General features: G+C 31.5%; 3 protein-coding genes and 1 pseudogene across 5 annotated transcripts; 3 read left to right on the top strand and 1 right to left on the bottom strand.

The window, feature by feature from the left end:
- Positions 1-1,095: 1,095 nt before the first annotated feature.
- LOC149495200 (serine carboxypeptidase-like 40) lies at positions 1,096-4,718 on the top strand. Its single transcript, XM_089722643.1, has 7 exons — positions 1,096-1,151; positions 2,360-2,502; positions 2,617-2,891; positions 2,980-3,240; positions 3,355-3,566; positions 4,209-4,314; positions 4,406-4,718. Exons 1-7 carry the CDS (start codon positions 1,096-1,098, stop codon positions 4,559-4,561), a joined length of 1,209 nt encoding a protein of 402 aa, XP_089578769.1. The 3' UTR covers positions 4,562-4,718.
- Positions 4,719-7,697: 2,979 nt separating this feature from the next.
- LOC149495199 (serine carboxypeptidase-like 40) lies at positions 7,698-10,530 on the top strand. Its single transcript, XM_089723017.1, has 7 exons — positions 7,698-8,087; positions 8,241-8,348; positions 8,571-8,845; positions 9,014-9,277; positions 9,362-9,573; positions 10,162-10,267; positions 10,379-10,530. Exons 1-7 carry the CDS (start codon positions 7,718-7,720, stop codon positions 10,526-10,528), a joined length of 1,485 nt encoding a protein of 494 aa, XP_089579143.1. The 5' UTR covers positions 7,698-7,717; the 3' UTR covers positions 10,529-10,530.
- A 533-nt stretch (positions 10,531-11,063) lies between these two features.
- Positions 11,064-22,292, bottom strand: LOC105628755 (putative disease resistance RPP13-like protein 1). 3 transcript variants are annotated; one of them, XM_089723106.1, is made up of 3 exons: positions 18,042-22,292; positions 15,651-16,877; positions 11,064-11,452 (listed from the first exon to the last, which is right to left on the bottom strand). In XM_089723106.1, the coding sequence occupies exon 1, from the start codon at positions 22,080-22,082 to the stop codon at positions 18,081-18,083; it is 4,002 nt and encodes a 1,333-aa protein (XP_089579232.1). In that variant the 5' UTR covers positions 22,083-22,292; the 3' UTR covers positions 11,064-11,452; positions 15,651-16,877; positions 18,042-18,080. The 3 variants fall into 3 exon arrangements, with proteins under 3 accessions (XP_089579232.1, XP_089579230.1, XP_089579231.1); XM_089723104.1 differs by lacking the exon at positions 11,064-11,452 and adding an exon at positions 12,672-13,455; XM_089723105.1 differs by lacking the exon at positions 11,064-11,452 and adding an exon at positions 12,672-13,435.
- The window catches only part of LOC110008714 (serine carboxypeptidase-like 40), a 48,731-nt pseudogene continuing 41,682 nt past the window's right edge, over positions 15,754-22,802 (top strand).

The raw sequence follows: 22,802 nt of genomic DNA, 5'->3' as shown, positions 1-22,802 counted from the left end.
ATAAATATTTACTTTCTCTTTCTCTATTTTCTTTCTTTCTGATTCTGATCTGAAGGCCATTATGTGCCTCAACTTGCACATACTACGATGCAAGAAAACTCCTAGTTACAGGATTTTCGTGTTTCGAAAACATTTAAAATGTCTTTGTTTTCCGTATAAAATATTATTTTTTCATGTAACATTTTAAATGTCGTTTTGTTATTTTGTTTTCGCATTTCGAAAACATTTCTACACGTCTGTTTTCCCATATAAAATATCATTTTTCCATGTACAATTATATTTTAAATATGATTTTTCGTTTCGTTTCCGTGTTTCTACATTCTTTTATTTCCATTTCCATACAATGCAGATTATATCTCAACGCTTACTCAGATTATTACAATCAATTAACGATTGAAGAGCTAAACACTAACGGCTAGAAACGCAATATTTAATGTAATCATCCTAAAATGGATATAATTTTAGGATACTAAAAAGAAATATATATATATATATATATATATATCTTTTTTTTACACTTAATTATGAAAAAGAAATATATATTTTTTTTTTTTTTACACAAACGGCTCAAAGTTTCTTTTTTTTTTTTTTTACACTTAATTATTTTAATGTGTGCCTTTTTCAAGAGATTATATAAAAGTAATATATATATATATATATATATATATATATAGGTAAGTATAGTTAACCATATTATTCTCAAAATTGTTAAACATTATCTTATTGATAATTGCTGTAATGAAATGAACAACACCATATAAAGAGGAAAATAAAGTTTCCATAACATAATATTTTTCTCTGGGAAAAGGTAAATGAGTAAAACTCACTTAAAGGGTCTTAATGACAAAACCATAAACTTTCACTTGCTTTTGTTGTATTCCTTCCCTGATATTGAGTTGCATGCGTTTGTTTCTGGAAATTATCTTTGGATTAAATAATATTTTTCAAATGACTTATTTTTCTTGTTTAGTTTCAATAATTAAAAATATTAAAATTTTTAATTCATAAGATCATAAAAATATTAACAACAATAAAATTTTCATATTTTAAAATTTTATTTGTTAAATATGAGGAAAATGTAAAAAATGGTAAATTATGAAAGCCGATGATAGTGGCCGAGGGTGGCCGGTAGTGATAGTTGGTGGTACACGGTGACTGGTGGCAGTTGCTATAAATGTCTAATAAATTTAAAAAATATAAATGTATAATGTTATCATAAGTTTGTCAATGTCCAAAAAATATTTTTCTCTCTTGAAATTGGAAAGTCATTTTCCTTAAAAATGATTAAAATATTGTCCGTTGATTTGTTTTTCTGAATGCCTCAAATAATGGGAAATTATGAAAAATATTTTCTTGAAAGTTATCTTATGGAAACAACCAAAGCCTAAATATTAATAAGTGATTTGGATTTTTAAAAATAATATTGATTGAAAAAAAATAAAATAGAGGGGTAAATGCATTGGCCAAACGAGTCAAGGCCTCATATGGAAAAATTAAGCTGTAAGTGAATATAAATTTAGGAAATCAATTATTGGTTTGGTGTTCGACCGTACGGTAGATAATTATTGGTAAATAGTTTTTAAATTTAAACGGTTAATAATCATTATTTCTGGCAGTTTTCCAAAAAAAAAAAAAAAAAAAAAAAAAGATAATTATTGCATGCAATAATTGTACTCACTAGGCCACACTTTTGTTTGTCAATTTCTTTTCTACTTAGGCTATAGCTAATTATTAGTAGAAAATTATAATCACATTGTAATTATAAATTTTTGGTTAGTTACAAAAGTAATTTTTGTTTAATTTTCTTTTTACAATGAATATTATATGATGAATCATCTAGCAAAAAAGTATTAACGCCCCTCTTTCCTTTCCTTAAAATAATAATAATAATAATAAGAAGAAAAATAAAAAAAACATGGCCAATTGGAATGTTGCCACCCAATCTTGGGTTCCAATCCCATGCTTCACTCCTATGCAAGATTTAATTTAATTAAACTAATGGTGGTTGGGATTACTATAATCTATAGTCATTAAGCATTAACGTATTCCATTGAACTCATACATTAAAGGGACATAAGAACATTTGATTTGATCTTTGATGATATAATGTATTTGTCATTTTGTTTTAGTTTGATGGTGATGTTAATAAATTTTATATGTTTAATATATTTGATCACAGGGAAAAATCTTGCTTAACCCGGGTTCATGGATTTGCTTATGGACTAAACCAATGAAACTAATGATTTTTAGAAAATGTATGGTTAGAAATACCTTCGTTTCAATAAGAATCTTTAGTCTCGTTGGTTTGGATCCGGTCTAAGTATTTGAAAAAAAAAGAACCGTATAACCAATTCCAAAGATTTATTTATTTTATTTATTTTTTTATTTTTACTGGCCCTGGTTGCTTCTCTTTGGCTTATGGCGCTATGCAAGAACTTGGACCATTTCGTGTACACAGTGATGGCAAAACTCTTTACAAAAATAGATACTCATGGAATTATGGTACATAACATTCTTCTCAATAAATAAATGTAAATATTTGTAGAAAAATATCTAATTTTGCGGAACAGGACCTTAGTATAATGTAAGATCTTGATTTTCCCTTTTGTTTTTCAGCTGCAAATGTTTTGTTTCTTGAATCGCCTGCTGGAGTTGGTTTTTCATACTCTAATAGGACATCGGATTATGATAACAATGGAGACAAAAAAACAGCAGAGGATAATTATATATTCTTGGTAAATTGGCTGAAGAGATTTCCTGAATACAAAGATAGAGATTTCTACATTTCTGGAGAGAGCTATGCAGGGCATTATGTTCCACAACTTGCACATACTATTCTTTACAATAACAAAAAGGCCAAAAAAACTATTATCAACCTTAAGGGTATTTTAGTAAGTTTCTTTTTCTCCCAAGTAATCATTGATACATATATAATTATGTTCTTGAAATTAATAATTGTGTTCTTGTAAAAAATTGCAGATTGGGAATGCAGTGATTAATGATGAAACTGATAATATAGGAATGTATGACTACTTTGTTGGACATGCTCTAGTTTCAAATGAGGCTGTCAACAATATTAAGAAGCATTGCGACTTCTCCCCCAATGCCACAAGTCAGTCTGCTACTTGCATTTCAGCTAATAATCAAATTGAAAGAGACATTTCTCATCTTGATATATACAACATTTATGCTCCTCTTTGCTTCAGTCCAACTACCACAGCCAAACCCAAGATTGCTTCAGTAAGTAAATTATTATTAGTGCTTGTAATTTTTTTTTTTGGTCTATGGAAAATAATTGTTTTGTTGTAAAAAGAGGTTTGATGTAATAATTGTATGATTAATTTTGTATTGCAGTTGGAGAATTTTGATCCATGCAGTGATTATTATGTGTATGCATATTTGAATACACCTGAAGTGCAAGAAGCTATGCATGCTAATGTAACAAAACTTAAACATGATTGGGAGCCCTGCAGTGACGTCATCAGCCAATGGTTAGATAGCTCTGCTACTGTTCTTCCACTTCTACAAGAGTTCATGGCCAATGGACTTCGTGTCTGGATATATAGGTAAGTTGGTTAATCATTACTAAGTGTGTACTTTTTGAGTAATGATAAAGTTATTCGAATCAGTGACCTGAATGATATGAGATGGAGATATGTAAAAGTATAATAAAGTTACTTGACTCATGACTTGAAGGTCATGGTTTCAAGATATGCAACGGTGACTCGTGACCTGAAAGTCATGCATTCGAGATACATGACCTGCAGGTTATGAGTTCGAAATATGCAAAAGTATAATAAAATTACTCATAAAATTACTCTGACTTGAAGGTTATAGGTTCGAAATACGCGAAAATATAGGTAAGTTACTTGACTCATATCATGGATTCTAAATACATAAAAATATAGAAAAAATTATTGATCTTGTGACCTGGAGATCATGGGTTGAAAAGTATATTAAAGTTACTCGACTCGTCACCTAAAGGTTATGGATGCGAAACGCGCAAAAACTTTAACCTGAAAAGTCAAGAGTTCGACATATGCAAAAGCATAATAAAAACATAAAAATTACTTGACTTTAACCTGAAAGGTCAAGGGTTCGACATATGCAAAAGCATAATAAAATTACTCAATTCGTGACCCAAATATCATGGGTTCGAGTTGGGTCACTTTATTTAATGATGCAAATTTTTATTGGTTGTTATGCAGTGGGGATACAGATGGAAGAGTACCCTTTACTTCAACTATATATTCTATTGATAAGTTGAATCTTCCTATCAAAACTGAATGGCATCCTTGGTACCTCAAAGGAGAGGTATAAGCAATTTTTTCTTTTTGGTATTTATCAAAAGTATTCAAAAAATGTAGCATAATTTTTTCTTTTTGGGTATTTTTCTTTTTCGAAGGTTGGAGGATATACACAAGTTTACAAGGGAGATTTAACATTTGCTACAGTTAGAGGGGCAGGGCATGAAGTTCCAAGCTTTCAACCTCTTAGAGCACTTTCACTAATTAAACACTTTGTCGATGGCACACCTTTGCCTGATACTAAAAGATATTAGCTTTAAATTTGATTTATCATTCCTTAATTAGGAGATGGCAGTTAATTTTTTTAGGGTTTAGAATATTTGTTATTTCTTGGATTGTAATTAATTTCAGAATTTGTCAATTTGTTACTATCTTCAAATATTAGATATCTTTATCTGCCAATTTTAGAAAGTACTCTTCCAATTATATTAGATTCATAAATTGTAACCGATATCATAATTTTTAATTTTTGCATTTTGAATTATGATAATTGATTGAATTATCATGGGAATACTTAATAAATAATTATTAAATTATAAATAATTTACAACTACATTTGCACAAGATAAAATATATATAAAAAATACATATCCAATATTATTCCACCTTATAAAAACAAACAAACAAATAACACCAAAAAAAAAAAAAAAACAAGTAACATAATATTTTTCTTTGGAAAAGGCAAATGAGTAAAACTCACTTAAAGGGTCTTAATGACAAAACCAAGAACTTCCATTTGCTTTTCTTGTAGTTCTTCCTTGATATCATTGAATTAAGACGTTTGTTTTTTGAAAATAATTTATCTTTTGATTGAATAAATTTTTCAAATGATATATTTTCATGGTTTGATTGTAATATTGAAAATTAATTCAAAATATTAAATTCTTTAACTCATAAGACCAAATAATAGAAATTTTAAAAATTTTTATTCTCAAATATGAGAAAAATGCAAAAAAGATAAATTATAAAAGCTAATGGTGGTGGCCGATAGTTGGTGGCGAACGGTAACTGGTGGTAATAACTATAAATAATTAATAAATTAAAAAAATATGGATATATAAGGTTATCATAGGTTTGACAATATTTGGAAAATGTTCTCTCTAAAAATTGGAAAGTCAATTTCTTTAAAAATGAGTAAAATATTTTTCGTTGACTTATTTTTCTAAATGCCTCAAACAATGGAAAATCATGAAAAATATTTTCCTTTAAGTTATTTTATAGAAAAAATAGAGCCTAATAGCCCATTTGAAACAAATGAATCATGATTGTAGAATTCATTTATAAATGAATTCCAAGTAAAATTCATTTGGAAATGAATTTTTCATGTTTGGTATGCTACAATTTAAAATAAGGAATTCAATTGAATTTCATAAAATTATGTTTGGAATAAATTCTTAAATAAAAATTCATTTGTCTTTATTTCTTATAACACCATTGACATAGCAATTTAACAAAAATAAATAAAAAACACCTATTATATTTATTATGTACAATATAATAACTTGTCATTTTTTTATTAAAATATAAATAATAAATTTCATATAAATAAGTACAATATTCCATGCTAATTAATTAATTGTATAAGCAGTAATATTAATCATAAGAATTATTTTTAATTGATGTAAAAAATTTTGTTGATTTAAGAAATTAATTTGGAAACTAAAAAAATATTAAAAATGCTACTATTATTTTTAATTGCATTTGAAAACAATTGTTGTTGTTGATACTCTGTTTTTATAGTTTCATAATAATTATAACTAACATTATTACTATACTTTAAAAAAAAAAAACATCATTACAGGATCGAATTTTTAAAAAAAAGGAAAAAAATAAAAATATAACCTAACGTTATTATTGGATTAAAAAAATGTTTTTACAGTTTGGAATTTTCCAAAGAAGTATACAAAAAAGGAAAAAAAAAAAGGTAAAATAATTGAGTTCATAGTGGAGGGTAATTTTATCAATAAATATTTTAATGGTCAATTTTGTGAAATTCATTTACAAACTCCATCAATTTTAGTAAATTTAAATTTGTCATATCCAATTCCATAGAATTCAATTCGTGGAATTCAAAAATGTATTTTTTTTTCATTCTAAACATAAAATTTTAAATTTCCAAATAAATTCCACAAAATTTTGTGAAACTCATTTATTCCAAACCGCTTTTAAATATTAATTTGCAAATTGTGCTGGATTTGGGTGTCTAGATGTATAAAAAGTGATTCTTTTCTTCTATTTCTTAATTGGTATCATTGAATTAAATATTTGATTTGCAAATTCTCTGGATTTGGATTCTTGAAAATCTGGGTGTACAAGTAGTGATGAATATATGTAATATTGATTGAATTAAAAAAAAAAGGAGTAAATGCATTGTTCAAATGAGTCAAGTGTTTGATATGGAAAAATTAAGCTGTAAGTGAATATAAATTTAGGAAATCAATTATTAGTTTGGTGTATGAATGTACGGTAGTAGGTAAGTAGTTTTTAAAATTTAAACGGTTAATAATTAATTAATAATATATCAACTAAATTAGGAAATTAGAAAATAAAATTCTTTTAAAACACTCTCTTGATCACATATATACGTAACTGTAGAAACTTACTTAAATCAGATCTATAACCTTTATGTATAGACCAAACCGATGAAAATAAAAATTTTAAACAATCGTTCTAGTTTATTTTTTTTATCATTTTTATTATTTAATATATCAAAGTCATAGCAAGGGAAAATAAAAGTCCAACGTCTTATATGGAAAATAAAGCTGTATATTTTGACAATGACTCGTTTTGGAAAATAGGTTTTCTTTCCTTTTTTTTTTTTATTTGTTTCAAATTATAGTTACTTTCTTTTTTGAAAATATAACTAATTTCTTTATATACTCTTATTTAATAGTCCTATTATTAAAATTTTTCTCGCTTAATTCTTTATTTGAAGTGATTTCTAAAATTATCAATAAGGTTCTGATTGGATCGGTAAATGATCTCGATCTCCATAAGGGCGATAATACAAGTTCGATTTTCTGAAAACTCAATTTACAAGAAGAATTAAAAACTTTTATCTACTGCCCAGGGGCTGATGAAAATTACACTACCTGATTATACTAGAAAAGAAAATGGTATCTAATATTACAATAGGGGGTATATCAAGAGAAACATAGGTCAAATTTATTATTCAAAAATATTAATTACATTTAATTAGTTTGTGAGAAAATAGAAACAAACATAATTTTATAAGATGGAGGGAATAATAACTAATATTGATCTAAATTAGGAAATCAGAAAACAAAATCCTTCTACAGATACTTTCTCTCCATTGCACACACACACACCCCTATACTTATATAAACACATAATTGGATTCAAGAAACAAAAATCCAAAAAATCAAAAAACCCTAAATCCTTTTCCTGCAATGGGGAAAAACCCATGTTTGATATTCCTTTTCTTTTTCATTTTTTCTTATTTAACATCTCAGAGCCATAGCAAGAGGCAAAGTGAAGTTCTTGGGAATCTTTACAAATGCAAGCTTAATGGGAATTCTGGTATGGACACAAGCAATTTTAGGACAATTGATTCTATTATTACTATAAATCAAGAAAATGGAAAAGATAAAGAAAAAGATAGGATCAAAAGATTGCCTGGCCAACCTCAAGTTAAGTTTTCACAATATGGAGGTTATGTTACTGTGGATAAATTAGCCGGAAAAGCCTTATATTATTATTTTGCTGAAGCTCAAGAAAGTTCTAAGAACTCTTTGCCTCTTCTTCTGTGGCTAAATGGAGGTATTTAATATATTCTTTTTCTATTTTTCTCCCTTTTGTGTTCTAAATTTCTTTATTTCCTGAAAAATAGTATTCTTTTTATTATGTTAAATTTTAATTTAAATGTATAATATTACTGTCTGTTATTTAAAGCAATCATTAATATTTTTACAGGGCCTGGTTGTTCATCTTTGGCTTATGGGTTGATGCAAGAGCTTGGACCATTTCGAGTATATAGTGATGGCAAAACACTTTACAAGAACAGATTTTCATGGAATAATGGTAATTCCTTAATTATTTTACTTTTGAAATAACTTAAAGAACTGGACTATCTGTTTGTTATAATAATAATATTTATAAAAAATAATGAATTCCCTCTGAAAAATTAATTTTCAAAATTTAAATTAATTTCAATAAATCTTTTTGGGCATATTTTAATTTTTAATTTTTCTTTTTTTTTTTTTTTTTTTTTTTTTTTTTTTTTTTTTTTTTTTTTTTTTTCAGTTGCAAATGTTCTGTTTCTGGAGTCTCCTGTTGGAGTAGGCTTTTCATACTCTAACAGAACATCAGATTATAAGAATTCTGGTGATAGACATACAGCAACAGAAAATTATTTGTTTTTGGTAAATTGGCTTGAAAGATTTCCTGAATATAAAGCAAGAGATTTCTACATTTCTGGAGAAAGCTATGCAGGCCATTATGTTCCTCAGCTTGCACATACCATCCTTTACTACAACAGGAAGGCCAACAAAACCATTATCAACCTCAAAGGAATTGCAGTATGTGCCTTTCTAACCTATAAAACATAATTTTACTTGGAAAAATGGTATTTTATACTGGAAAAGTGAAACGTTTCCCAAACATAAAACGTTCATGGCTAGAAGTTTTCGTGCATATAAATTAGTGAAATTGAAGCTAACCGTATGTTTATATCTGTGAAAATGCAGATAGGAAATGCAGTGATAAATGATGAAACAGATACTCTAGGAATGTATACTTTCTTTACAACCCATGTTTTATCTTCACCAAAAACACTGCAAAAAATAAAAAAACACTGTAATTTCTCACCTAAGTATATCAACCATCCATCCAAAGAGTGCAGAGCAGCTACTGAGAAGGCTGACAAATATTCTCAAGCTATTGACATTTATAACATTTATGCTCCTTTGTGCTTTGATGAGAATATCACAGCTCACCCCAAGAAGGCTTCAGTAAGTTGATTAACACAATTTTTTTATAGATGCAGAAAGGTGATTTTATATATACAACTAAAATTTGTTTGTTTTATTTTGCAGCTGGATAATTTTGATCCATGCAGTGACTATTATGTGCATGCTTATTTCAATAGGGCTGATGTGCAAGAAGCTTTGCATGCCAATGTCACCAAGCTTGATCATGATTGGGAACCATGTAGTGATATTATTGATAGGTGGACAGATAGCCCTTCAACAATTCTTCCCTTGCTCAAGGAGTTCATGGAAAATGGAGTAAGAATCTTGGTTTATAGGTAAGTCTCATAAGAAAAAGAAAAAAAAACATATTATATCCCCTAACTAAAACCTTTTTTTTATTAGATAATATTATATTCTATGATGTATGGAAACTCCAAATTAATTAGGCGTTTTTTCATTTTCCAGTTTGTTTCTGCGTTTCTACGTTGTTTCGTTTTAATTTCCATGATACATAGATTATATCTTAAAACTTTTTGGGCAACAACCTTTTAAATAGATTTTAATGTTTTGATCAGTTAAAATGCTAAACGCGGTTATTTTTAAAGTATTCGGTAACATAACGTTTGAACTAATTTTTAAAGGTTAAAGTAGTATTTTATAAAACTTTAACTCACTGAACGTCTAGCTTTTAGCATTTTATGAAAAACTATTAATAACTACTAAAATAATCTTGCCGAATATACCTTAGATTGTTATAATCAATCAACCATTGAAGAGCTAAACACTAACCGCCAGGAATGCAGTATTTAATGTAATTATCCTAAATAAAAATAAATTTAGGATACCCAAAAGAAACACTCAACAAGCTGATGAATAACTGTTATTTTAAAAACATTTTACCATTTTAACATTTTACCATGCAGTGGTGATACGGATGGAAGGGTACCTGTTACTTCTACTCAATACTCACTGGCAAAGTTGAAGCTTCCTATTAAAACTGAATGGTACCCTTGGTACCTTAATGGGGAGGTAAATTATTTATTTATTAAAATTTAATTAATTATATAATTTATAAATTGTAAATTGTAATAAAGAAATTGAAATAAATATTTTTGCTGTGGATGAATGTTTGTGTTTCAGGTTGGTGGGTATACTGAGATTTATAAAGGAGACTTTACTTTTGCTACTGTGAGAGGGGCTGGACATGAAGTGCCTGCCTTCCAGCCTGCAAGAGCACTCTCACTTATTCACCACTTTCTTCTTGGCAAACCTCTTCCAAAAATTTCATAATTTATGTAACTCAATTTTTTTTTTTATTACTAGAATTTTATTGTGTTAATTTATTATAAACAATAGCCAAATTATTAGGCTTAAGTTTATTGGATTTATGCGCAACAAGCCGTAATAGAGTAGTGGTAAATAAATATATAACCTGACTATAAATTCTAGTTCAAATTTCCCTCCTTAACGCAAAAGAAAAAGAAAATAAATTATTACTAGGTTTTGACACGTAAAGATTCTTTTGATGTAATTTTTTCATTCAGAATCAGATTTTACTCAATAAAGTCACATTGCCAGTATAGTTACTTATAAAATCTCAAATTCACTCTTGACTGGGTGTTTTGTAGGAAGGATGGACCCTATTCCAGTTTAAAAAAAAAAAGGATAATTTCCATCTGAAAAATTGTCAACCAATGTCTGTAAACTTTCTTCTCTGATAAATCTTTGTTAATAAATAAACAAATATGCTCATATAAGTATCTCAGCATAGGAAACAGAATTCTTTTCTGATAAATTGGTAACAACTGCTCATTGTAGTCATATGTAGCAAAAACAAGATCGTAGTTTCTTTTTTTTTTTTTTTTTTGAAAATTAAATTTTATTATTAAAGCCATCATCCAGAAAAACTTAACATAACTAATCCATCTAAACCCGACCAACAGGCCTCCCCCATACACCCCTCCTAGGATTAGAAATGCCAAGTGAAAATACCTGGCTGAATAACATCTGAAAATAAAACATCAATAGAAAATTTGGAGTATCTCACCAAACTTTGCAAGCTTAACTAATAGCAGTCTTTATAAAATTACAGTTGTAGATTGTAGAAACCAAAAACATCGAAAATAATCCATCAAAGTTTTATGCTTATCAGCAGGGATTGGATTTGAGACGATTATGACAATCTCGAGTTCTGGCCTAAGCAGTCCCGAAAGTCTGAAGAAACAATTGCATTATTTGCAGCCAAGATTTGATATGTATAAAATCAGCTCATGTCAGTGTCGGAACAATGAAGAACAAAAGCTATAATAGCAGTACTCAAGTACTGACATGAGAAAATGTCATCTATATGCAAGGTGAGAGGTGAGATTCTTCAACTTCTAACACCTACAGAAACTTTTCCAATTTATGCATTATGAGTTAGAACCAACTGAACAGAACATGTAATTTATTGTCAACCACTAATACATGGCCAACTGGTCTCATCCTCATACATGGCCGATCCTCATACATGGCCGATCGGTCTAATTCTCACTTGACCAGCCCACTAATTTTTTTTATGCTCTCTTTTCTTTCTATACCAACAGGAGGTCACCCTGTGGTTTTTCATATAATCCATATCATCAGATGCACACGGTTGCGCCGATCTCCCCGTATATGACTGACGGTATCGTAGACCGCCCTAAAAAACCCAATGGTGACCCACTTCGTCTCAATTCCACGCAAACAAAGCATATCATCATCACAACACATCCAATTAAACATTGCATTCAAATGCAAGCACATTAAATAAACAAACATTGTTATGCAAATGTTCAAATATACACATATATAAGTCAAGTGCAAAATAATGGATATTTACACTATAAACTAAATAAATAAATAAATAATAATTAAATAAGCAAGAAATTGTAATATTATATAATAATGTATGTATACACGATGCAATTGATAATATACTATTTATTATAACTCGCGGCAATAAGAAAGGGAATACTCTAATTGTAGTTCTGTTTTTTTTTTTTTTTTTTTCAAAGCATAAGACAATCTTGAATTATCTATATGAATTAGAATTGAAAGGGGAGAAAAATTAAATAAAGAATTCCTCCTAATCAGAATAAGAAATCATTCTAAATAAATCTAATAACCTATTTATTAAGTATGACTATTCAAGATTTTGTAGAAATTGACGCGGAACCCTATGAAAATTAATTCCAAGAACTCTATGATAAGATTTGGAAGAGATCAAAGATCAAACTAAACTCCCCCTCTATGGCACCCAAAGCTTAAAGAAGCAAGAACATCAATAATAGAGTAAAAGAATAAGATAAACGCCACAAATAAATTGATAAGTTTACCTTGATTCTTGATGCAATTAGAGTAATGCACTCTCACAATCTCTCTAATGAAAGGAACATGCCTAAGCATGAACAAATTTGAAGAATTTCTATTTCATTGAATTGTGTTTTGTTTTACAATATAACAAGCTATTTATACTAAATCTAAGAGGTCCTGATCCTTAAAGATTTAGAATAATTAATCTAAATCAACTAAGGATAAGGATTTAGCTAATCTAAACCAACTAAGGATAAGAGTAACAAACCTCAACAATTTAAGGATTTAGGAATAACAAATCCTAACTAACTAAAGATTAGCTAAATCTAAACAAAATAAGGATAAAATAACCAAAGGTGGCCAAATTATAGGAGGCCCAACCCATTAACATTGTTAAAACTCAAAATAAACTAACTAATCTTGCTGGAGGCAGACTCTGGCACGGCCTGGGCGTGCTATCCGACACGGGCGTGCTAATGTAGCACGGTTTGGGCGTGCTGTTTGGCACGGGCGTGCTTCATGCTATTGCTTTCCTTCCTCAAGTCAGACTCTAGCACGGTCTGGGTGTGCCAACTAGCACGGGCATGCTTCTTGTTTTCCTCAACGTATGCTTCAATTAGTGCAAGAATTTTAGGTCTGTCTTGAAGTTCTACACAGCACTTGTTGGAAGCAATGTCATGGAGCTCTTGTATAGCTTGTTCTTGAATGTATAAAGATATGGTTGTTCCATATTTCTTTGCATAACTTCTTGTAATTGATCCACTAGGAAGCACTAATGGATTTTCCATGTTGTTCTCCTTGTTCCTTTGAGCTCCATGGATAAATGATGGCGGATCCGTATCAGAAATTTTAGCAGAACCTCCCCTAAAAATAGGAGTTTCCACCTGATTAAATATCATAATAATGTCAAATATTTTCAATCAATACACACAGTCCATCTATTGGGTATTCAATCAAATCAAATACCCAACCTCCTCTTAATACCAACATCGTCATCCAACCATCACAACTTCTTCATAAATTTTAATTTACATTCTTAATGAAATCATTTATTAATCCTTGTATATATATATATATATATATATATATATATATATATATAAAAGCATATTTACACAATTAGCTTTAACTAGCCTAGTTAACAAAAACAGACATTTCTATTCCCTTCATATTGTACTAAAAATATAAGTATGATATTCATTCTCTTATCTAACTAAATAAATAACAAATAAAAATGCATCAAGCTACTATTCTAAAAATAAAAATGAAAATTTCAAATTCCAATTCACATTCAACTATTTTTATGTCTTCCTTTTTCCTTTCAGTCACAAAGAATGAGAATATTATGATTAAATCTTATTCCAAACGAAACTACTTCCAATATCTTGTAACCAATGTGAAACTAACTAAAGCACCTAATATCTTGACTTGCTACAATCCATAATTAGGGAAATACTCACTTAGCTACCTCTAATTTCAAGAAATCATCGTTTTACTTCACCAAACTCATACGCCGTATATAATTAATTCATTCCCCATCACAAAATTCACTCACAACATCATATAACTCATATCAAGACAATAATCCAAGCAAATTACAAGAATGGCTGTTGCCGTTGCAAAAAAATTTCTCAATCGCTAAATCAAAATCTAATATAACTATATGTAATTATTATTCCATTTGCAATTTCCAGGTTATACTTCCATTAAGGAACAATAGCAAAGTTTGCGATTGGCCCCTGTAATACATAAGCTAATTGTTTTATTTTCCACCAAGATTCAGATATGCAACATAAGTTCTCATCTTAATATTATCAAAACTCATAAAAAAAAAAAAAGTAACATAGCTGCTGCCATTACAAAAAAGTAACTTATTCATTTCCACCGAGAAACAGATATAAAACATCACTTGCTTCTTATCATAACAAAACTCATACAAATAACCATCTAACTACTGCCATCTAAGGGGTTATTAATTCATATAAACTAACAATTTTTACATTAAATCTCAGTTTATATTTCAATTAGAGATTAATATCAAAATTCCCAAATTATTTTAAGCACATTTTTGAATCCCAAGGCTCTTCACAAACAGAAATTCATGCTCAATCTCAAGTCTATATCTTCAAGTGTTACATTCTTATACTATACTTCATAGAAATTCAATTTATAATATCAATGGCAGCATAAATTTTGGGAATTTATTTCAATAATCTCGCATAAACAGTATTTAAGATCCCTAACTCCATCACAACTACCATCCAAGCTCAAATTCTTTAATCTAGTCGCAAGAAATCACATAGCATGAAGAAGAAAGCTGAAAATTACTTACAAAAATAAACTGAAATAACTGCTGCCAAATCCAAAAGTTATTTTCATATTTTACACACTAGCTAACTCACTACCCTACTAGAACTTAGTTTACAACTTCACATATTCATCCTAAACACTATAATTCAAGGGACCAACTAATTAATTGCTGCTAGCTCAAGGAATTCAAAATTCTCTACTCAATACCCATAATATATCCACTGGTTTGCATATAACTTAATAAAATTCAATTTATAACTCATTCAAAATGGAAACAGTTCAATAATTCCTTCGTAGGATATTAAGAACTTGAGCATATAGCTAACTAGTTATTTTCAACCTAAAGAACCCTTAATCCTTCGTAAAGATTTATAATAGACGCAACAATAACATAACCATCTCAATATAGGAATCAGTTTATATACCAATTTAAAGAGCAAAAATCCGAAATTCCTAATCACATTCAATTAAATAGTAGCTACATATATAAATTTCTGCAATAGCTCAAGCATTAGCGACAATGTTGCTGTCATAATCATGCTCTATCTATTCTTAAACTAAAATTCCCTTGTTCATGCTCACTTATCCATTAATTTAACTAATAATTAAACTAAATGAGAGAATCATTTTTTTCCTTAAAAAAAAAAAATTGTTTAAACAGTAGGAGCTAGGGTCTAAATTTATGCAATAGTTTGATTCATGATTCAAAACCTCCATCTTTGATCAAGGAACTCATAAACTAAACTGATGAAGGTTGGAATTGACTTACCCAGCTGCGATACACGCCGAAAATCGAAATTTTACTGGTTAGAACAATCGGCAGCGGCTCCTTTGTTCAAAAGCCAATCCTGTCGATCCTAACTTGGTCGGAAATGAATAGGATGGTGGCTGGAGAAATGCTAGAGATGAGGAGAGGGCCTGTGATGAGCTGGTGTCGCCGGAAAGTCGAGGAGCAGGAGGCCCGACGCGATTTCCCGATCGAAGGAAGTCGCGGCTCTCCTGCGCCTTCTGTATACGCCAGAAAAGAAAGAAGAGAGAGGAAGCGAGGCCGGAGCTTTATCAATTTTAGGACAATTGATTCTATTATTACTATAAATCAAGAAAATGGAAAAGATAAAGAAAAAGATAGGATCAAAAGATTGCCTGGCCAACCTCAAGTTAAGTTTTCACAATATGGAGGTTATGTTACTGTGGATAAATTAGCTGGAAAAGCTTTATATTATTATTTTGCTGAAGCTAAAGAAAGTTCTAAGAACTCTTTGCCTCTTCTTCTGTGGCTAAATGGAGGTATTTAATATATTCTTTTTCCATTTTTCTCCCTTTCGTGTTCTAAAATTCTTTATTTCCTGAAAATAGTATTCTTTTTATTATGTTAAATTTTAATTTAAATGTATAATATTACTGTCTGTTATTTAAAGCAATCATTAATATTTTTACAGGCCCAGGTTGTTCATCTTTGGCTTATGGATTGATGCAAGAGCTTGGACCATTTCGAGTATACAGTGATGGCAAAACACTTTACAAGAACAAGAACAGATTTTCATGGAATAATGGTAATTCCTTAATTATTTTACTTTTGAAATAACTTAAAGAATTGGACTATTTGTTTGTTATAATAATAATATTTATAAAAAATAATGAATTCCCTCTGAAAAATTAATTTTTAAAATTTAAATTAATAGTGTGCCAACAATTACATTTCTCATGCACATTTCAATATATCTTTTTGGGCATATTTTAAATTTTAATTTTTCTTTTTTTTTTTTTCAGTTGCAAATGTTCTGTTTCTGGAGTCTCCTGTTGGAGTAGGCTTTTCATACTCAAACAGGACATCAGATTATGAGAATTCTGGCGATAGACATACAGCAACAGAAAATTATTTGTTTTTGGTAAATTGGCGTCAAAGATTTCCAGAATATAAAGGAAGAGATTTCTACATTTCTGGAGAAAGCTATGCAGGCCATTATGTTCCTCAGCTTGCACATACCATCCTTTACTACAACAAGAAGGCCAACAAAACCATTATCAACCTCAAAGGAATTGCAGTATGTGCCTTTCTAACATATAAAACATAATTTTACTCGGAAAAACGGTATTTTATACTGGAAAAGTGGAAACGTTTCCGAAACATAAAACGTTCATGGCTAGAAGTTTCCGTGCATATAAATTATTGAAATTGAAGCTAACCGTATGTTTATATCTGTGAAAATGCAGATTGGAAATGCAGTGATAAATGATGAAACAGATACTCTAGGAATGTATACTTTCTTTACAACCCATGTTTTATCTTCACCAAAAACACTGCAAAAAATATAAAAACACTGTAATTTCTCACCCAAGTATATCAACCATCCATGCAAAGAGTGCAGAGAAGCTACTGAGAAGGCTGACAAATATTCTCAAGCTGTTGACATTTATAACATTAATGCTCCTTTGTGCTTTGATGAGAATATTACAGCTCACCCCAAGAAGGCTTCAGTAAGTTGATTAACACAATTTTTTTATAGATGCAGAAATGTGATTTTATATATATAACTAAAATTGGTTTGTTTTATCTTGCAGCTGGATAATTTTGATCCATGCAGTGACTATTATGTGCATGCTTATTTCAATAGGGCTGATGTGCAAGAAGCTTTGCATGCCAATGTCACTAAGCTTGATCATGATTGGGAACCATGTAGTGATATTATTGATAGGTGGACAGATAGCCCTTCAACAATTCTTCCCTTGCTCAAGGAGTTCATGGAAAATGGAGTAAGAATCTTGGTTTATAGGTCAGTCTCATAAGAAAAAGAAAAAAAATTTGCCTCCTCAAAGCAAAAGAAAAGAATATAAATTATTACTAGGTTTTGAAAAATACAGATTCTTTTGATGTAATTTTTTTCATTCAGAATCAGATTTTGCTCCATAAAGTCACATTGCCATTATAGTTACTTATAAAATCTCAAATTCACTTGCAAATGCAAGTCATTTGCATCTCAGTGCAGACGACCTGTAGTTTTAGCTATAATGAACTCATGATTCTCAACCACCAATTGATTATCAACAGCCATTCTGAACAGAAGCAATTCATTTTTTTATATCTATTCTATTTTGGCTTAAAAATGTTGCATATATCAGTTATAGTTTTAGCTGCAAGCAAAAGTAAAAAGATTAATACCTCATTGTATTTCAGGGCTCCCTTCATTCTCTATTCCCTCTAGAGTTTGGAATATTCAGTTGTGAAATGGGGGATATTGGCAATAAAGCGCCAATAGTCTCCTTTCTCTTTTCTGCATCGTCTTTCCAGGAGGGGACACCTATGGATTGTCAAGCTTCCAAGTGTGGTCGGAAGGCCTTCCTTGGGAAAGGACTGGAGGTTAGGGCAATATCGAATTATTAAATCACCAAGAGAGGTGAGATGGTGAATGCCCCTGGATATTGATTTCAGATTTTTAAAATCTTCGATCTTAAGAGAGGTTAGGGAAGAGGGAAGCAGCAGGCCCTTCTCCTCTGGGAAGGAATCCATATCTGTACTTGGACATGACCCTCTGATTATGAGAGAGGTGAGTCTATTGAGTATCCACTCTGACATTGGCTGTTTCAGATTCTCGCAATGCGAGATTATAAGACTACCTAGTTTTGGGGGTAAACCGCCATCTGGAAAGGACACAAGACCTCCACAGTAATGTATTTCTAAACGTTGAAGAGATGTAAGATTTTGCATTTGATTGGGAAGAAATCTCAAATTCTCACAATGCCATATGGATAAAGAAGTAAGGTTTGGGGTTTGATTGGGAAGCAACCTCCAATTCCGACAGTTGGCGATGGTTAAATGGCAAAGGTTGGGGATGGCCAATCCACTTTCTGGGAAAGACTCCAACTGAGAGTCATCTATTGCTAATTCGGTGAGATGCGAGAACCTATTATGAAATGAATCCAAAAGTTGTGTCGTCCAAAAGCAAATTTCAATATTTTTAATTGAATAGGGAAATTCACCAATTGGAAGCGATGTAAGAGATGGACATCCTTTGACACGCACAACCTCAAGATGAGACATCTCATTCCTGGCGTTACTATCATGCACAATGCCCTTAGGCAAGGACTCCAGAGAATCACAATATTTGATTTCGAGACTTTTAAGACTACAAGGTAAACCTGCAGATGGGAAGGACACAAGGTTTCGGCACTGAAGGATTTTCAGCTCTCTAAGAGATGTGAGGGTTTGCAACCCATTTGGCAGAATCTTCAATTCATCGCAGTCCCATATCGACAAAATTTCAAGATTGCAAGGCAAATTCCCTTCCTCTCCTCCTACCAACGACACTAGCTTCTGACACCCTTGGATCTGTAAAGATTTCAAGCTAGAAAGTTTGTCTAAATTAGTTGAATCCCGCCACAGGTGTATCAATTGGCTGCAATCAGTAATCCACAGATACTCTAGCGCCACCAAGGACTGCGTAACCACTTGATGTAAATTTTCAAGCGCTGAAATACTCCAAATGGACAAGGTTCGAAGGGAACATAGATCATGCACACTTTCGAGAATAATATCTTGACATCCATCAATGTCCAAATGCTCAAGGGAAGGAAGGGAGGTAGGCAATGTCACAACCAATTTAGGACAATTCCTTATCCTAATTTCACGTAATCTAGGAAATTTTCTTGTAACCTCTTCATTGACGTCATCAGAGTGAGCCCATTGCTTCAACTTCAACATATCCGTAAATTCTAGAATCTCAAGAGACGGGGAAAGCTCAAGCCCTACTTCTAGCAGTTCATCCATGCCTTTGATGCTCAGCTTTTTCAGTTTACATAGTCTACCTAGTGGTGGCAGCGACGTAATATTCCGACAATCCCAAAGCTCTAGATCCACCATATTTGTGAATGCAGGATCTCCTATCCACAACGGAAATTGCTTACCGCCATAAAATTGAACCGAAAGCCTTTCCAACTTTTGATGAGGTTCTAGCAAGTTGAGAAACTGGAATTCATGATCCTCTTCGCGTGGTGAATCACGCAATTTATGGGTCCATACCAAAGCCAAATCACCAAGATTCTCAATCTTCTTTAAATCAACGAGATTCGCATCTTCAATCCTTGCCACATTCTGTAGCTCTTCAATACGAAGTTGTACTTCTAGATGAGGGAGCTTCATTAGCTCTCTAATTCCAAGGCAATTACTTCCTTTTCCCACGATAAACTTCGACAATGTTTGAAGATTTATCAAATTAGCTACCCCCAACGGCATCCTCTGCAAAGCATCCGTGCCTTTAAGATCGAGGTGCATCAAATTGATTAAAGCGCCAATGCCTGTGGGCAACTCAATAAGATTCCGACACTCACATAACTTCAGTGTCTGCAAGTTTTGAAGATTACTCAGTGAATTAGGTAATCTTATAATCCCAGTGTTGTAAGACAAGTCAAGATATCGTAAATGCTTTAAGGCGCCAATTGAACTTGGCAACTCTTCAAACTGGTATCGAGCTAGTGATAGCACCCTTAAACGTTTCAGTTTTGGCACTAGGTCATGCACCACTCTAATAGATAAAAAATTACCTCGCCATCGATCAGTGGATAATGCTAAGAATGTTCGCAGATTACTCATCTCATAAAAGTCTTCAAATCTTTGGTACTTGTCATACTTATGACAAACGAACGCTGAATGGCGAACGTTTGCATGTGATTTTATGCCCTTCAACTCATCATCATCCAAATGGAGGCATATTTCTCCACTTACAGATTTAGCTAGATCATTGAGTAGGTCATGCATTACATATCGTGATTTATTGCCAGTAGAATGTTGAAAAAAGGATCTCCATAATAAATCCTGGAAATATCGATGACCCCAGCGTTTCATTTGCTTCATTTCCTGTGCGTGCTGTAGAAATCCCTCTGCCATCCAGTGTAGAACCAACTCATCCTCATCGAATTCGTAATCTTTTGGAAAAATTGCACAATAAGCAAAACATTGTTTCAGATGAGATGGAAGATGGTGATAGCTCAACTTTAATGCTGGAAGAATGTCGCTTTTCTCCTCCCAAATGCCGCTGTTTAGCACTTGTTCCCATGCATCACGAGTTGGTTGACCTCGTAAGAGACCTCCAATAGCTTTAGCTGCCAAAGGTAAGCCTTGACACCTTTCCACAATCTTCTTACCTATTACTTCTAGATCCAAGTGCTCCTCAAAATTTGTTACTCCAAGAGCATGATGGGCAAACACAGACAGGCAATCATCATTCTCCAACACTCTAAGTGTATAACTTTGAATAGCACCCATCGTCCGTGAAACGCCAAGATTGCGAGTTGTGACGATAATTCTACTTTCTTTTGCCCCATTCTCAAACGGGCGAAGAAAGTCTGTCCAATGGTCATAATTCTCGTACCAAACATCATCTAGAACCATAAAAAACTTCTTCTCCGACAGCCTTGCCTTCAAGTTTAATTGAAGCGAATTAAAATCGTTGGAAGTAAGATCTCCACCAACCGACTGAAGAACTATTTTTGTAAGTCTAACCACGTCAAAATCTTCACCGACAGAAACCCAAGCCGTCAAATCAAACTTCTTTCCAGCTTCATTAAAGATAAGCTGCGCTAGAGTTGTCTTACCAATACCTCCCAGTCCAATTATAGAAATCAGAGCGACCCTTCCATCAGTCGATTCAGAATTCAAAAGTTCAAGAATCGCCTTCTTATCTTTCTCCCTCCCATAAATCTCGGCGTCATTCACCAAGCACGTCGCAGGAATTCTTTCCTTCAAACTACCGGTACTTTCTATCAAATCTAGTTCATTTCTTTGTGAGGTGATCTTTGCTAATTGGGAACTAATTCCCTTTATCTTGGAAACCATCTCTCTATTGAATTTAACAGCACGAATATTAGGGATGAGCTTTCGTACCCTACTTGAACCAGTCACAGGTTTAGCTTTCAACTTGGATCGACGAGCCTCAAAATCAAACTCATCAAGAATGTCCTCCAAATCATATGCCAGGTTCCTCAACTGGCTTACCCACGTCTTCACCGCCCTGCTCACCATCTGCTTCTCCTCTGCATCCGCAAGAACCCCATAAATGATCTTCAACATCTCCTTCCACTTGTTGATTTCAGTCAGCACATGTCCTTCACGGGCATAATTGAGCAAATCCTGGGAGCCTAACTTATGAAACAAAGACTCAAAGGCAGGTGCTAGAAGAGCACCTCCAATAGCAACTGCAATTTCCATCACAAATTAAGAGAGGATGACCAAAATTTTCAGCAGAAAATTCGAGCAGTTGAAGAATTGGTTGGTGATTGAAACTGGAGTTGCAATATCAAAGACTCAAAAGGAAGGAAGATGCAATACCAAACAAAAAAATTGGTTGGTGACTGAAAGCGAGAAGCTAAAATGGCCAAGAAGAGTTATGTAATCTTCAAGAAAGGACGTTTACTTTAACTCTTGTACAATACCAATTTATTTTCTTCTTCCTACTCTCTGGTAACTTTCATAAACACGTGAAGAAAACAGCTTTTTCTGGTATTTGCGGTCCCATTTATCCAAATTGAAGTTGACAAGACAATCTTTAACAGGATTGTTGTCCACCCAATAAAAATGTCCAGAGGAGAAAAAACATATCCTTTGTTTCATGTAAAGTTAAAGAATTTAAAAAAGTTTCAATAAAAAAAAATGAAAAAATTTCTTTTTTCTATTTGATAAAACTTAAAAGGAAATTTTTGAAAAAATAAAAAAGAAAACGATTTCGTAATTTGTGAATTTACGGGTCAGCATTTCGCTAATTGTGTATTTAAGTAATATTTTTAACTGAAATTTTTAGTTTGATTTAATTAATCGAATTAATTTTTAATTGAACAGTTTTAATCGAATTAATTTTTATCATTAATTTAACTAAATTAATTGAAATTTTTTTTGCTTAACCAAACTGTTTTGGTGGAATTAATTAACTAA

This window comes from Jatropha curcas, chromosome 6 (genome assembly GCF_041381405.1).
Source record: "Jatropha curcas cultivar XTBG-Jc1 chromosome 6, XTBG_Jcur_1.0, whole genome shotgun sequence".
Lineage (NCBI taxonomy): Eukaryota > Viridiplantae > Streptophyta > Magnoliopsida > Malpighiales > Euphorbiaceae > Jatropha > Jatropha curcas.
Note: the sequence above shows the minus strand (reverse complement) of the source record. Positions and strands in the feature narration are given on the sequence as shown.

Coding starts and splice junctions, on each gene's coding strand:
- LOC149495200 (XM_089722643.1), top strand. CDS start 1,096: ATGAAAGCCGATGATAGTGGCCGAGGGTGGCCGGTAGTGATAGTTGGT. Junction 2,503..2,616: donor TAGATACTCATGGAATTATG/GTACATAACATT, acceptor TTTGTTTTTCAG/CTGCAAATGTTTTGTTTCTT. Junction 3,241..3,354: donor CCAAACCCAAGATTGCTTCA/GTAAGTAAATTA, acceptor TTTGTATTGCAG/TTGGAGAATTTTGATCCATG.
- LOC149495199 (XM_089723017.1), top strand. CDS start 7,718: ATGGGGAAAAACCCATGTTTGATATTCCTTTTCTTTTTCATTTTTTCT. Junction 8,088..8,240: donor TCTTCTGTGGCTAAATGGAG/GTATTTAATATA, acceptor ATATTTTTACAG/GGCCTGGTTGTTCATCTTTG. Junction 9,574..10,161: donor GTAAGAATCTTGGTTTATAG/GTAAGTCTCATA, acceptor TTTACCATGCAG/TGGTGATACGGATGGAAGGG.
- LOC105628755 (XM_089723106.1), bottom strand. CDS start 22,082: ATGGAAATTGCAGTTGCTATTGGAGGTGCTCTTCTAGCACCTGCCTTT.